Here is a 15,245-nt window from a genome sequence, read left to right as displayed (position 1 = left end):
GTTCTGATATTCTGCGCGTGTTCGCTGTCACGTGCCTTCTAAAGTCTGCGCGTCGATTGCCTCGCTCCAATAAAATATAAACCCTGGAAGTTAGGATGAACCAACTGCCCGCACGAAGGCATGGCCCTTTCACGTCGACAGAAATAATATCGGTCCGGTGGGCTAGCTCGTGATGTTTCGGTCACCCATATTCGCTACCGGATCTCGCTGCTGGAACCAAAACTCCATTCTCTTCAACCAGCTATAAAAGGAACACAACCGCGTCTCTCCCAATGCCCTCACCTTCCTCAACCTCCCCAACCGAGCAAGATAGCCGACATGGACGGCGAATACATCCAAGATGTCTCCGACGACGACGGCGTGGAAGTCGCTTCCCGAAGCGGTAATAACGGTGCGGCTGGCGGAGCCTACGGCGCAAGAGCGAGGGGGAGGACGAGGGCGAAAGAGCGCTGGGAAAGTGGCATACAGGCAGACTCTATCGCTTTTGGGGAAGGGCCGGACGGGAACCTTGCTGAGTCGCTGGAGGCGGAAGAGCAGGCGCGTAAGAGAGCGAGGTAGGTTGATATCTACTACAAGATGCGCTAGAGGTTCCTACAAGTGGGACGTCTTCCACCCTGAGTCTGGCGACTGGAGTTGTTCTTCGATATATGTTGCCCGGGATGGAGATGCATCCGCTCGTAGAACAGCTGCGGAGGGATTCGATCAACGACCCACTCAGCACCCACAATCTACCCAACACACGAGGGTTCAGACACGACAAAAACTTCCTCAGGGGCCTAATAGGACCACATATCCCTCCGAGACTGTCTTATGCTTGGTTTCGTATATCCGTTGCAAAATAATTTGTGATCACCTTGTAGAAGCTGACTAAACTGCTAATATAGGTTGCGGCAAGACAACAAGCCCGTTCAACGCGGCATCATCCGCCATGTAGTCCTCATCCTAGACCTCAGCGAGGCGATGCTGGAGAAAGACATGCGCCCCAACCGCTACATCGTCACCATCAACCACGCGCAAGCTTACGTACGGGAGTTCTTCGAGCAAAACCCCATCAGTCAGATGTGTGTCATGGCCATGCACGACGGGCTCTGCATACGCCTCAGCGACCTCAGCGGAAACCCCGCAGACCACATCGCTGCCATACAAGGCATCCGCTACCCCAAATCCGCACGGCAAGCAGCGCGGGAGCCAAAAGGCAGCCCTTCGCTCCAGAACGCTCTTGAAATGGCCCGCGCGGCACTCTACCACGCACCGAGCCACAGCACGAGAGAGGTCATCATCGTGCTCGGCGCGCTCCTCTCCAACGACCCGGGCGATATCCACAAAACGATCAAGTCGTGCGTGAATGACCGGCTCCGCGTCGCCATCATCGGCATGGGCGCTCGCCTGCGCATCTGCCAGGAAATCTGCGCCAAGACCAACGCCGGCGACGACTCAGTCTACGGTGTGTGCCAAGACGAGAAGAACCTCCGCGAGCTGCTCATGGCGACGACGACGCCGCCCGTGATCCGGCAGACCGCGCCGGCCCTACCCTCCAGCGAACCGACGCCCAACGCGGCAAGCCTGCTGATGATGGGCTTCCCCTCGCGGGTCACTGAGAGCACACCCTCCCTCTGCGCCTGCCACAACAACCTCACACGCGGCGGCTACATGTGCTCGCGCTGCCAGGTCAAGGTCTGTAGCCTGCCCCGCGCGTGTCCCAGCTGCGGCATGACGCTCATCCTCTCAACGCATCTCGCGCGGAGCTACCACCACCTGTTTCCGCTGCAGAGCTGGGTCGAGGTGAGCTGGAAGCGTGCGCGCGAGTTGGGCTCGACGGAGTGCCAGGCGTGCATGACTCACTTTCCGCCTGTGCCGGAGCCGCAGGAGCCGGACGCGATGCAGGAGGGAACGGACAAGAGCACGGGCACAGATACGGCGAACGGCGCACCGAAGCCTGTGAAACAGCGCCCGAGAGCCGAGGGGGCGAGCGAGAGCTCCAGATATGAGTGTCGGAGCTGCCATTGCCACTTTTGCATCGATTGCGACGTTTACTGCCACACGGTGCTTCATAACTGTCCGGGGTGTTTGAGCAACCCGAACACCGCGCCGACGGATGCAGAGACGAATCCGGAGGTTGTGGCGGAGATGGCGGCGGGGTTGGAGAACGGGGTCAATGGGGGCGAGCCTATGGATATGGAGTAATCGCTATCGTCGCAGGTATTAGGCCATTACTCAAGGCATCGAAGGGCGTTGGGAGAGGCTAGATTGGGATTTGGATGCATTGCGTGGCGTTCAGCGCTTGCAGGTTGGAAGCGGACTGGCTTCTTCAGGTGCATGGGAAGGTCTTATCCATAGTTTAGCTATTCATTGAGCGATTACTCGGCCTATGAAAACTATTCCAAACCATAAGCGGATCCATCGCAGGCTTGACAAAGTCAACCCCAACATCGTGTGAACGTACTGTAAACGCTCACCGTTGGCTCTAGTGGAGTATCATTATTGCACTCTCCTGACCACTGCAAGATGATGATGAAGATCACCACAGTGGTGATGCTGAACAGTGAAGTCCCCTGTATAAAAAAATATGTATTACCGCATTTAGAAGTGGTAGGGCTTATAGAGGAATTCTAACTGTAGAAAGCTTATAAGATATCTAAGGCCCCCCCCCCTCTAGGCATTTTTACCTATAGTAACTGCACACGGCGTTCTACGGAAAGCGACGGGTTACCGAATTCGGAAAGGGAGAGTGTTCGTGGAACGACTGTGTGAATGTGCAGGGCTCTGTCTCCACTCTCCAGGATCGGCTCTGTTCCGCAGGCAATTTTACCTGTGAAACCCAGCAAACGCTTTATGGAGAGCGATGAGGCCACTGGACTCGGATTATGTGGGCAAGCATAGGACGACACAAGAGTGGGGTCTGAAGATGACCAGCCGCCTATGGGTGGTGGTAACGGACGGCAGCTGCTGCAGAGAGGTATCACGAACTTCACTTCGACGGAGTCTAGGCAGGAGGAACTGGGTCTGGTTTCGCTTTTGACGGTGTGGCGGCTCGTGAGGGAAGAGAAACGGGTAGCACTGAATAATACAAAGGGAGGGCAACACTTTTCTAGTTCTAGTAGAAAGTCTACAACGTAGGTTGACAACCAAACGTGCACAAAGGACCGCCCACCTATATGTGTACAAGGAAGGGTAGAGTGACAAAGTCAAAGCTGCCCATGCGTGCCTCTTTGAGATCATTCCTAGAAGCTCCACTCTTGTCATCTTACGGCCTTGCAATCATGCTTTCCCTTCCCGGCCCAGTGCCAATATACTTGATTTTAACGCCGACGAACTTCTCGATGAACTCGATGTACTTCCGCGCGTTGAGCGGTAGGTCGTAGAAGGCCTTCGCGCCGGTCGTGGGTTTCTGCCAGCCAGGGAAGGTTTCGTAGGTGATGTCGACGTTGCCCAGAATATCGAGGTTCGCAGGAAACGACTCGAGCGGTTCGCCATTGTACGAGTACTGCGTCGCGACTTTGATCTCCTCGAACTCATCAAGGATGTCGAGCTTCGTCAAGTTGAGGGCGGTGTAATCGTTGCACTCGTGGCTGTACTTGATGACGACCAGGTCAAGCCATCCGCAACGTCGTTTCCGGCCTGTCGTGACGCCAAATTCGCGGCCAATTGACTGGAGCTTCTCTCCTACTTCGTTGAGCTGTTCGGTGGGGAAGGGACCGCTTCCAACACGCGTGGTGTAAGCTTTGACGACACCGATGACCTCGCGTATGTTGCGCCAGCCGAGAGTCAGCCCCGTGAGCACTCCGCCCAGTCCGGTGTTAGAGGAAGTGACAAATGGATAGCTTCCAGCGTCCTGTAAAACGTTAGAATTGGGTATCTTGAAATGCTTAAAATGGCCAGGGAAATCGTACGATATCGAGCATGATAGCATTCGCGCCTTCAACCAAAATCATCGCTTTGCTCTCCTTTGCAGACTTCACGAGCGGGACCTGGTCAATGACGTAGTCCTGGAGCTTCGGCACATACTCTCTGTAACGAGCGATTTCGTCCTCGACATCGTACTGCAAGAGGTCCCCAAATCGCTTCTTGAAACCGTCGGCAAGTCGGCGCAGCTTTGTTTCGAAACCCTTCTGATCGAAGAGGTCTGCCATTCTGACCCCGGACCGAGTCATCTTAGTCGAGTACGTTGGGCCGATTCCCTTCTTCGTGGTTCCGATGAAGCCCTGCCCCAGTTCCACCTCCTCGAGGCCGTCCACAAGCTGGTGTAGGTCGAAGACCACATGCGCGCGGTCGCTGATGTATATGCGGCCGGTTGTATCTAGCCCCTTCTCTTTAAGTGCCTCAAGCTCCTTGAAAAACGATGGGACGTGAACGACGCAGCCGCTTCCAACGAGGTTCTGGCATGACGGATTGACGAGGCCGCTCGGCAGTATGTGGAAATCGTAGGTGATACCGTTGGCGACCTTCAAAAGTCAGGTTAGGAACATTCATACGTTCTACACTCTACCGTCTCCTGACGTGAAGATACGGCCGAGTACCTACGATCGTGTGTCCTGTTGATCCGTTAGCTGTCCACCCTTTACCATCGTTTGACGAACGTGCGGTATACCTGCATTGTTTCCACCTTGAGCCCGACAGCAAAGCTGCGCCTTCTCGCACAGGATATCTGCTTCAGTTAGCCATTGATCTCAAATACACCTTTCGAGGCTACACTCGGGCGCAACTGATCGCGTCGCCTGCCCGAAAATTTACGCACCCACAAGCTTGCCCTTTCCCTCGTCACCCCATTGCGCGCCAAGGACGACAGTGGCCATGGCTGACAAGAGCTAGTAGAATCCCGAATGGTCCAAAATGCGCAGAGTCGCGGCGCAAAGATGCGTAGAGAAACCCCATTTTTGTGAGTAGAAGGTCATGGTGGGGGTTCGCGGGGGTTTCTAACACTTGCGACATCGCAGGCTAACAAGATCAGATAAGATAATGAGCCGGACCTGACCTTGCCAAACGCGATTTCTCACATTTGGAGAGGACTCCTGTAAGAGCCGTCACCTCATCCTGCTTGACTGAGGGCGCCCGTGAACGACAGATTCAGAAGCCGGTAGTGCCTAAATGCCAGAAGGCACCTTACCCGCTTCTAGATATTTGCGAACTTGACAGACGGTTTCACCAGACGCAAGATTCAGTAACAAGCCCAGCTGCGCGATAGAACCGTTGCTTTGACGATCTTTCGCTCCCTTTCTCATGGGCGTGACAGTCTGAGGGAGCTACAGTGCACGAACGCAACGAGCTGCTGAAGAGCGAAGCGCGCCATAGGGTGAACGACAGTATATTCTCAATGGCCTTCATCTAGCCTTGGACAAAAACAGGGACATCGGCAAACCGTCGAGATCTATAGTGGTCTCCTCTTCCCACCACGTGCGAAAAATCTGGAGACGCCGAGTGCGCTCCCTTGCCATTTGTTTTCCTGTTCGAGTCTGCAGCTTGGTTATTATAGCGCTTATACCAATGAAGAGCACTCGCACCTTCATCATTCCCTCGAGTCTCTCGAGTTTCTCAGTAAAATGCTGAATCGTCTCTGCCATGTTGGTCTCCGGTCTCATGGCTCCACCGAAAGTAAAAGCTCTTCCTATACCGACCGCTCCAATAGCATCCAGCCGATCAGCGTCCTGCACAGCTGCTAGCTCCGGATGCTGTAGTAGCACTTCTTCCACTGCTAATGGATCCTTTGTTTCTGCGGAGTAGGACACATGCTTGACTATCGTCTGCACCTTGAAGGCCAACTCTGGGGATGCACCCAGTTCAAGCAGGACCTTGGAGACCGGGTGTTTGGAGATTTCTTCGGGCGTGGAATACTTCTTGTCGCCCACATCGTGAAGCAATCTGAGGCGCAGTCAGCCATGGAGCATTTGCTTGGGATTCGCTGGGCGTACGCAGCGAGTTCGAGAGCTGTGATATTGTAACCCTGAGGAGTTGGAATGAATTCGTACTCGTTGGCTGAGATGTATTTAGATAAAAACCATACGCGGAGAATGTGCTGAAAGTCGTGCGAGGCATCGAATCTAGCCATGTACGCTTCAACATAACGTTTTACGGATAAGGGCAGATCCCACGGCTCGCCATTACAGTCCATCTCTGCGCTGACAGGAGGCCGACTGTTCGCCATTCGATGTGCTGGAGGTACTCACTACTGACACGTGCAGTTTAGATGGGTTATCAGATCATATTTCGCGCTAGTTGTGCCCCAGACCTCGGCATCCCCCATCTGTCAAGCGCGTCACCTTACAGTGTCCCCAGACTCCGCCTGCCACCTGTCGTCCCACGGAAGACCGAAGCTTCTGCGCACCCTCACGCGATGGACATGTACAAGAGAGCGTCCATCGGGGTGCCGCAAGCCCTTGCGCTTCCTCCGAAATGGCTGGGAATGTACGAGGACTTTATCGTAAAGAACGCCAGCGCCGTGGCACAGATAGAGTCGGGGCTGCGATCACTAACATATATAATACCCGGTATGGCCTTCTCTTCTACAGCTTTAAATGACAATATGCTAATCTCACCCCAGGTCGCTTCCGCGAATCCGAAATTGCCTCAGAGTCCCGTACTTCCACCCGCTGGTGCTCATCCCATCCACGCGCTTATCATATCCGCAGTACACTCCGGCGTCCAAGTCCTCTCCCTATACCATGACTCCCTCCTCGCGCGCGCAATCGCGCGCCTACCGGGCGCACAGAAACCGCACCCGTCGCCGCACAACCGCTACACCAAATTCTGGACACAGAAGTCGCCCACCTACAAGCGCATAGCGCTCACCCTGCAGATGATACAGTACACTGAGCTGCTCTGGGAGATGGCCGCCAAGCGGAAAGGGGAGAAGGTTCGGTGGCGCGTTGTGGTGCTGCTTGAAGCCATTAAAGCGCTATGCCGGTTGCTGCTGCTACGACTGACGAATTCACGACCGCTACTGTCGCCGCCGCTGCCGGAAAGAGAGGTCGATCCGAGCACGCTAGAGGAGAAGGCCGTGGCTGAAGATCATATCGCGAGCCCGCCGAGCGAACGGTCCGATGATGCGGCGTGGACCATGCCGAGGACGGGGCTATCGATGCCGAATTTGCCGGAGTCGTCGGATATCTCGAGTTACCTGCTTTCAAAGGTGCTGACTGCGGATGACATCAAGCCGCCGAAAGCATTATTGCATCGCGTTTCGGGTAGAGGGGAGCTGGCGGAGTGCCTATACATCCTCAGACCGGTCATCTATGCACTTGCGATGCAGCATTGGAGCGCGGACAAGAAGAGCTGGCGGCCTTGGCTACTGGGCGTGAGCATCGAGTATGGCGCGCGACAGCTTGCCAAGCAGGACTTCCAGCAGCGGCTCGCGGGCGGGCTGAGGGGCTTGACAGGGCTCGAAAGGGAGGAGCTCCGGAAGAGAGGCTGGGCTCTTGGATGGTGGGTTATGCGTGGAGCGTTCTACGAGAACATCACAAAGTAAGTTTTGCAAAGTATCACTCGATCGAAACAGCGGCTAACTGACGACAGGGCCTGGATACATTCTGTTACTGGGAAACTGCGCGACAAGCCACTACTAAGTCTTGTGGGAGGAGTGCTCGAGGATTACGAGTTCTTGTGGGACCAGTATTATTTCCCGACTGCGACGCTATAATATTACTTCGTTTTGATATCCCCATCTTTGGTAGAGATGTAAGAGTAGATTTATGATCTGTTGTACGATTACAAGCTGCCTAGCATTATCCACTTAGCCGTGACCAGAACAGCTCCATTTTCAGGCCTGATACGCGCGACTCTTGGCCCAAGACTAACGTCGATGTGTAATTCTACTACTGTCAAGGAACCATCGTTATTTGGGTGAACAGCTGTAGCGTAACAAAGATCCAAATCAAGAAGCGCCACAAGCGCGCAAGCGCGGCGCTGTTCAAAGCTCCGGGAGCTCACCTTAGAGAGCCGCATCAACATCACCAACTTTTTCGCCTCGCTCTCCATCTACCGCTGAACTCCGAATCTACGTGCTCTCCTCCTCTATCGATCATACTGCGCTCCAAGATGCCCGCGACAACAGCCGAGACACTGTCCTTGGTGACACGAAACGTATCCGTAGCGCCTCTCGTCCTCCTCTCCGTAGCAGATCACTACGGCCGCTCAGCCAAAGGGACCCGGAAACGAGTCGTCGGTGTGCTCCTGGGACAGAACGATGGCAAGAACGTGCGGGTATCCAACAGCTTCGCCGGTAATGCGCAACCGCACCCTTTCCCATCTGCGCCTTCACAACTGACACACGCCTATTCTAGTCCCCTTTGAAGAAGACGAGAAGGACCCGTCAGTATGGTTCCTAGATCACAACTACGTCGAGTCCATGAACGACATGTTCAAAAAAGTGAACGCACGAGAGAAGCTCATAGGATGGTACCACTCTGGGCCGAAGCTACGGGCGTCGGACTTGGAGATCAACGAGCTGTTCAAACGATACACGCCCAACCCGCTACTCGTCATCATCGATGTGCAGCCGAAGGAGGTCGGCGTACCGACAGACGCATATTTTGCCGTGGAAGAGATCAAAGATGTGAGTTTACTCACTCATAGGTAGTAGGCGGTCCGCGTGGCTAACTTCAGCCTCTCTCCACAGGACGGCACCACCACATCCAAAACCTTTGTCCACACGCCCTCGATAATAGAAGCCGAAGAAGCCGAAGAGATCGGCGTGGAGCACCTCCTCCGCGACATTCGCGACGTCGCCGTCGGCACCCTCTCCACCCGCATAACCTCGCAGCTCCAGTCACTCCAGGGCCTGCACCTCCGCCTGCGCGACATCGGCCAGTACCTGCAAAAAGTGCTCGACGGCGACCTTCCCGTAAACCATGCCATCCTGGGCAACCTCCAAGACGTCTTCAACCTGCTGCCCAACCTCTCGACGCCGAAGATGGGCTCCTCGCCCGCCGCGGCGCTGGCCAACGGCGCGGGCATGCCGAGCCAGACAGACAATAGCGAGCTGGCGCGGGCAATGAGCGTCAAGACGAATGATCAGCTCATGACGATCTACTTGAGCAGTCTGATCAGGGCGATAACGGCGTTCCATGACCTGATCGAGAACAAGATCCAGAATCGGCAGCAGCAGGAGGAGAAGGATGATAAGGTCAATGGAAAGAAGGATGACGGCGTGATTGGGAACAAGGCGGATAAGGATGTCAAGATTAATGGGGTGCCGAATAAGGACATGAAGGATGAGAAGCCGGAACCGGGAAAGGGGAGAGATCCGACGGGCGATAGGAAGAAGGATGGGAGGTTATGAGGCATGGGCTGGGGTTGCAGGGTGCCGGTGTAGTATATGACTTTGGCGCTGAATGGACATGGCATTCATCCGGGCGCTACTAGGCCGGTGACGGACTCATCCGTTGGCTGGACGTGATATAGATTAATCAAAACTTTGTTCAAGTTCACCCAGGTTGTTAAGCTGTGGAAGCGGACTTCTTTGCGGCAAAGAACTCTTCCTCAATGCGTTAACACTGCCCCTCTAGCCAAACCGGTGCAGTCGCTCAGCCACTGTCCAGCTGGCACGACTTCTTTGCCCAGTCTTCAGACTTATCTGCCTCCACCCAACTTTCCTCCTCTCCACGCTCATGCTTCCCATTCCAGTGTCCCAAACACCCCTTACCCGCCCCACCCAGCCGCCCATCCCGCCGCCTCCTCAACACTAACAGCCCTCTCCTCCACAAACTGCCCAAACATCCCACACCTCTCCACCAACACACAAGCAAGCAAATGCTTGCACACCGGCGCCCCACCCCCTCCCAAACTCAGCCCTCCAAAGCTCCAGTCTTGCCCCTCTCCCTCTCCCTCTCCTCCCTGGGTTGCTCCGTCCGCATCATCCGCGCTCGAAGCAGACAGCGGAAACGCGGCAAACGCAAAGGCAGGACAAGCGCAATTCCACGCCACGAGCCGGACCTCGTAGTGCGTGGCGCTCGGGTCGTGGGCGCTGGACGAAGCAAAGCGGGAGCGGGGAGGTTGGGCGGAGCGGACGTAGTAGAGCGTTGCCGCCTCGTTCTCTTCCTCGGTCTCCAAGACTACTTCCGCGTCTGGGCGTGGAGCTTGTGCCGCACCCTCTGCATCTGTCCCAGCGTTTCCCGCCGTTGCGTGAGCTGTTGGAGCTGCGTGGAAGCTGGGCGCGCTGTCCGAACGGATGCGAAACCGCGTGACTAGCCCGCGGTCGAGGAGGTCGAGCGCGGGGAGGAACTCGTTGGGGAAGAGGACGTGGAGGGTTAGGAGGAGGTTCTTGTCGGCGCCTTTGAGATCTTTGACGGGGTTTGAGGACGGTGTCGCGGGCGCGGGTAGGGACGAGAATAGGTCGGTTAGGAAGGCGCGGGGGGTGGGGAGGGTGGATTTAGAGGCCATGGCGGGGGCATTGTTCGGTGGTGAAGCTTTGGGTCGGAGAGAAGGAGACTTTTGCGTCGTGGGGACTTGAGGGGCTTGCAAATGGCGTAGGACTTGCTTCGAGTGTTTGTGTCCTTGGGAGGAGGGGGAAAGGTCCGCGAAGGTCGCCGGAAGACGCGCAGCTAATCGGTCACGTGAATGTCGAATACATCGACCACGTTGTGTTTCTTACGATCTTGTCACCTGTATTCCAAAGTATCTAGAGAGAGAAAGTGTGATTTTACAGCTGCTCTTGGGCACTCGCCAACACCCCATCTTGCGGCTTGATATTCGATCACGTGCTGGCATGAGCGTCTGAGAAACAGCTTGTCAGTTCACGCGGGTGATATGGCCAGGCATAACTTGGACAGGTCCCTCAGCGCTCCCAAAAGCGCTCCTGTGAGACGAACAGATACGATAGCGGAGTCTGGTCTACCCTGTGCTCTGTGGTCGGAAGCCTTGCTCCAGATGACTCGGATTGGGAAGTCGCAAGGCCTGCGTAGAACGTCGCAAACCTCATCCGACCTCGTCGAAGCTCCCCTGACCTTGTCCAAACCTCATCTGACCCCGCCGACCTGAAGGTTTCGGCCTTGCAGCCGTGCTTGGTCAAGGCGGCTAGCTTTTCTTCCTGTTCTTATCTTCATCTGGATGCTCGATACTCAAGTCGGCCTGAACTAGCTGCTTCAACCAACAGGCACATCCTACCCCTGGTTGAGCGCCTTACAGTAGCTACAGTGCTGTTCATCTCCTTGCAGAACACCGGTCAGGGCGCCTTGTACCGCTGGCGCCGTTGTCCCTGGACGTCTTCAGCTGCATAGCGGCCAACTTCTGTGCAACGATGACGGAGCAGCGCAAACTTGGCACCGAAACAGGCTCAAACATGGTGCATCGAACAAGGCGCGACGTCCAAGTTCAAAACATCAAAAGCGGATGACCCTGAGCCATCACATGCAGGGTCGCTGCAGGGCAACAGACGCCAGCCCGCGGCGGCGCGTCCACGGCGGGCCTATGGTGATCGCCAATGGCACGGCGGGCCGGACAGCGGACATGCGCCAGGTCAGATCGCGGTGTCGTGCAGGCCGCCCGGTTTGAGCCAGCAGCCTTGCATAGCGCTCGCAGCAGAGAATCGATCCCTAGTTTTGTGATCGCGAAGGGCGGGTCCGCGGGCTTCGGTGATGAGGCTGCGCTTCGGTCTCCGTCTCGTTCGCCAATTGGGGCTGGAGAACCGTGGAAAGGAGACCTGGACAGTCGCCGATGCCTGGTGACAGCCCAGCCAGTGCACGGATTTGGTCAGCCGCGATAACCTTAAGGTTATCTCTCCACACCACCACACCGACTAAATCCATGCTACTACCCGATATCGATATGGGTGCATGACTTGGATCCATGGACCTCAAACGAGGAGTGTGTGCATCTCATGCACTTCTCAGCTGCTCAATTGAGGGAGGAGTGTGAGATATGTCTCGTGGCTCAGCTGAGGCCTGGCTTCTAATGTTCACATGCAAAACACCAGAGGTTGTAAGCACTCACTGGTCCAGCCATTCAAACGGTCAGATGCTCCACCAACTGCGATGATGATGCAATTGAATTGAAGAGCTGAAGGGGCCGCGGAGAGGATCTTTACCCCGGATCCGTTTCTCGCTTACGCTTCGGGCACTTGGTGAGCCTTGGTCCGGTAGGTGGCAATGTAGAGTTGACGGATCGGGTGCGACTAGGGTGTAGACAAATCATGGTTCAACCTGACAGCTGCTTCGCGCGGAGAGCAGCCTGACACCCATGTCGCATTGACATATCCACGGGTCTGCTGTCTGCCCGTTCCACAACCCCACCTGTCAGTAATGTGACCGCGTTCTCCGGGGTCAATTCCAGTACTCGTACGAGCTGAACAGCACGGAGATATCGCTGAGCGCTTCACCTCCCGGGACGGAGAGCGAGCGGATAACCCGTTGCGCTGCGGTTAGCCTCGCTTTAGGGTAGTCGTCATCCGTTAAGTCCGTAGGCAGCAAACAGGGAGGCCACGGCATGCGTAGGTACCGTTGCGAATGGGATGGCAAGGCGAGTGACTCCTGTGGCCTTCCTTGAGACCGGATCCGGGCATTCCTGCTGCTGCGACACGTGTAGGAGACAGAGCCTTGGATGCAATTGGGCTCGCAGGCTGGCCAATTGAGCCAGAACAACGCCACCAGACATGCTCGTAACGTCGCGAGTGCATTGCCGTGCAATTGACAGATGTCGAGCAATGAACTATATGCACCATCGACGGTTGTTGAGGGATGGTGGAGGAGGTGCTCACATGACGGCGCGGATGGCAGAGGTCGGGCCCCGGTTTAGCGGGGGGGGGCTAAAGGGGCCAGCTCTGGAAACAAGCCTGACTCAGAAAGCGAACTCAACACACCATCCACCGCTGCGCAAGCCCGTCGTGAGCCCTCAGGTGGAGGGATCAAGCAGTCATTCGGTCGGCGTCTCTTGTCGTGTTGGAGGCGCCAGCTGGCAATTGGACCAATTCGCCTCGTACACTGCCACACCTGGCCGGCCCTTCTGCCCCCTTCCAACACTTTCGTCAACATGCCACAGTCAATTCGTCAGCATCCATCGCATCCGTCCAAAGGGACACATCCCACTTTTCCCAACGTCCGCGGCCACACGGAGATGCGGCGCGTATGTCGCGGCTGCCAATGGGTGCCTGACTGACTGATGCCCTCAGGCTGGATGTACATGCACAGGCAGGTACCTCGCAGCTTGTCACAAACTCGCTTTGCGAGCGTTTCCTTTGTCTTGCGCGCCTGATTACCCATCACTTGAAACCAGTCATCTGCCATTCTAGTCACTTCACCTGCAGCCTGATCTTATTGATTGAGACACACAGCCACCAGGCATCGGCGTCGCTCATAAGCAGCCTTCGCCGCGGGGCCTCTTGTAGAAACCTTTCACGCTCGTGCGACGCTGCCTACCTACTAGTCACTCCCAACTTGCTACCCAGGATACAAGGCACAACTTTCTTCTGTCTGAGCGGAACCCGAACCCTGTTAGGGCACCGCATTTCGCGAAAACTCAGTACCTGTAACACTCTCCATTGACCATTCACGTCAGCTCGACAGCCAGCACATAAAGAAGGCTGCGCCCAGTCGGTGTCGTCCGCTCAATTCGCCACTTCACCTCGCTGACCGCAGAACACCTGGAAGCCTCGTCATCTTTCTGCGCATCCGGCTGCCTGCTGACATCGCACAAACATCACCAGCAGCGGCTTCAATCGCAACCTCCATCTCTCGCGCCACTCTCAATGGCGCTCTCAACCTCACTGTATCCTCCACACAAAGACAACCGACTGAAGCTCTCATCGCTTCTGTCTCCGCCAGAGACAAGGCAAGGCGACAGCTTTCATTCTCCAATGTCGCAGACGATGAATCGCTCTCCGCTTTCCTCTTTCTCCTCAGAGATTGCGCCCACGCGCATGCAGTCCATCATCTACCAATCCTCATCGAAAGGCCTCGATAGCAAAGAGTCGCTGCTACTATCGCCACCTATCTCGCCTTTGACCGCAGGGGGAAAGGACAGTGCGCGTGCGCCGGTGGAGAACAACGATCGCGATCCACAGCTGTTCGACAGCGATCGACCGACCGCGGAAGACTTCACACTGTTCCCATCGGAACACTTCGATCCTCAGCATGAAGCAATCGTCTCGCAACACATCAGCAAGAGCCAGGACGCTGACCCGGCCAGTCGACCGACAAAGGAAGAATACCTCCTGTTCGTCTCGACGGTGGCAAAGAACTACAACAGAGACCCACAAGCCTGGATGCGGAGGGAGAGGGAGATTCTGTCAAAATACAAGCCGTTCAGAGTAGTGAAGCCGTCGGCGTCCACAAATGGGCTTAGAAGAATTGCTCCGGCGCCTTCCAGCGGCCCTCGCAAGTCCAAGCCCGCGCTTGCCATCCCTCGGATACCTCGCGCACCTCGTCAGAAGCGTACGCCACAGGTGCAAGTGCTAGACTCTTTCGAACAAATGAACTCTCCGACACCCAAGGCACCTCGGCCGGCAGCCAACCGTGACGATGTCGATTACCACTCGCTTCCCGATTTCTCACCCAACGCTTTCGCCACTCTTCGCGACAACAAGAGTTTGAAGGCGGATTGGAAAGGTCAGATGCTCGACTTATCGACCGACCCAGACAGACATCTGCTTCATCCGGCCGAGGTCACACTTGCCGCCACTCTCCGTCTCTCCTGCGCCACATACCTCTGCAGCAAGCGACGCGTATTCATCTCTCGCATTGATGCTTTGCGCATCGGTAAAGAATTTCGGAAGACGGACGCTCAGCAGGCTTGCAAGATCGACGTCAATAAGGCCAGCAAACTCTGGTCTGCTTTCGAAAGAGTTGGCTGGTTCAACCGCGATTTCTTTCAGAAGTACATCTAACCGGAGCCTCGCGCTCGTCGACCGATAAGTACTTTCACGACCACTATCATAGTTTCCACAATGGCACTTTCGGCACTTCCGACGCATCCACCGCGCGGCTGGCGTTCTCAATATTACTCATTAGTTTCATGACACAGACTGGACATCACTGCATCAGCTGTCGGGCAGCACTCTTGTACCGCATGCATCACGACCTGGAGTTTACGGCCTCTCTCTTTTCCGGCAGTATGGCATAGTCACCTGATGCATCGTCATGGCTATGAAAGTCTGACGCTATTGTTTTTCTTTGTGTTGGTAGCTGGATTTCGGGTCCAGCCCCCACTCCGTCTCTCCCCTCAGATACCCCCAAGCATACCGGATGCGCACATTGTACCGGCGAAGCCACAGACGTGGCGTTTGGCTGTTGCACGGGCTTTTAGAATGTACTCGCGGTCACTGT

At 55.8% G+C, this 15,245-nt stretch overlaps 7 protein-coding genes across 7 annotated transcripts; 4 read left to right on the top strand and 3 right to left on the bottom strand.

Annotated features, from left to right (window-relative positions):
* Positions 1-318: 318 nt before the first annotated feature.
* On the top strand, positions 319-2,184 carry W97_00915 (uncharacterized protein; the record flags this gene model as incomplete). Its single annotated transcript, XM_007778826.1, has 2 exons — positions 319-554; positions 885-2,184. The coding sequence occupies 2 exons, from the start codon at positions 319-321 to the stop codon at positions 2,182-2,184; spliced, it is 1,536 nt and encodes a 511-aa protein (XP_007777016.1).
* Positions 2,185-3,244: 1,060 nt separating this feature from the next.
* Positions 3,245-4,793, bottom strand: W97_00914 (adenylosuccinate synthetase; the record flags this gene model as incomplete). Its single annotated transcript, XM_007778825.1, has 4 exons — positions 3,245-3,832; positions 3,891-4,442; positions 4,578-4,648; positions 4,736-4,793. 4 exons carry the CDS (start codon positions 4,791-4,793, stop codon positions 3,245-3,247), a joined length of 1,269 nt encoding a protein of 422 aa, XP_007777015.1.
* Positions 4,794-5,365: 572 nt separating this feature from the next.
* W97_00913 (uncharacterized protein) lies at positions 5,366-6,139 on the bottom strand (the record flags this gene model as incomplete). Its single annotated transcript, XM_007778824.1, has 3 exons — positions 5,366-5,440; positions 5,499-5,856; positions 5,907-6,139. The coding sequence occupies 3 exons, from the start codon at positions 6,137-6,139 to the stop codon at positions 5,366-5,368; spliced, it is 666 nt and encodes a 221-aa protein (XP_007777014.1).
* Positions 6,140-6,328: 189 nt separating this feature from the next.
* On the top strand, positions 6,329-7,630 carry W97_00912 (uncharacterized protein; the record flags this gene model as incomplete). Its single annotated transcript, XM_007778823.1, has 4 exons — positions 6,329-6,482; positions 6,536-6,571; positions 6,624-7,455; positions 7,507-7,630. 4 exons carry the CDS (start codon positions 6,329-6,331, stop codon positions 7,628-7,630), a joined length of 1,146 nt encoding a protein of 381 aa, XP_007777013.1.
* Positions 7,631-8,028: 398 nt separating this feature from the next.
* On the top strand, positions 8,029-9,271 carry W97_00911 (26S proteasome regulatory subunit rpn-8; the record flags this gene model as incomplete). Its single annotated transcript, XM_007778822.1, has 3 exons — positions 8,029-8,212; positions 8,274-8,545; positions 8,609-9,271. The coding sequence occupies 3 exons, from the start codon at positions 8,029-8,031 to the stop codon at positions 9,269-9,271; spliced, it is 1,119 nt and encodes a 372-aa protein (XP_007777012.1).
* A 359-nt stretch (positions 9,272-9,630) lies between these two features.
* W97_00910 (uncharacterized protein) lies at positions 9,631-10,371 on the bottom strand (the record flags this gene model as incomplete). The annotated part of the gene is made up of 1 exon (XM_007778821.1): positions 9,631-10,371. The coding sequence occupies one exon, from the start codon at positions 10,369-10,371 to the stop codon at positions 9,631-9,633; it is 741 nt and encodes a 246-aa protein (XP_007777011.1).
* A 3,298-nt stretch (positions 10,372-13,669) lies between these two features.
* Positions 13,670-14,806, top strand: W97_00909 (uncharacterized protein; the record flags this gene model as incomplete). The annotated part of the gene is made up of 1 exon (XM_007778820.1): positions 13,670-14,806. One exon carries the CDS (start codon positions 13,670-13,672, stop codon positions 14,804-14,806), a length of 1,137 nt encoding a protein of 378 aa, XP_007777010.1.
* Between the last annotated feature and the right edge of the window lie 439 nt (positions 14,807-15,245).

Source organism: Coniosporium apollinis (assembly GCF_000281105.1).
Source record: "Coniosporium apollinis CBS 100218 chromosome Unknown supercont1.3, whole genome shotgun sequence".
Lineage (NCBI taxonomy): Eukaryota > Fungi > Ascomycota > Dothideomycetes > Coniosporium > Coniosporium apollinis.
This window is presented reverse-complemented; position numbering and strand designations above follow the sequence as displayed.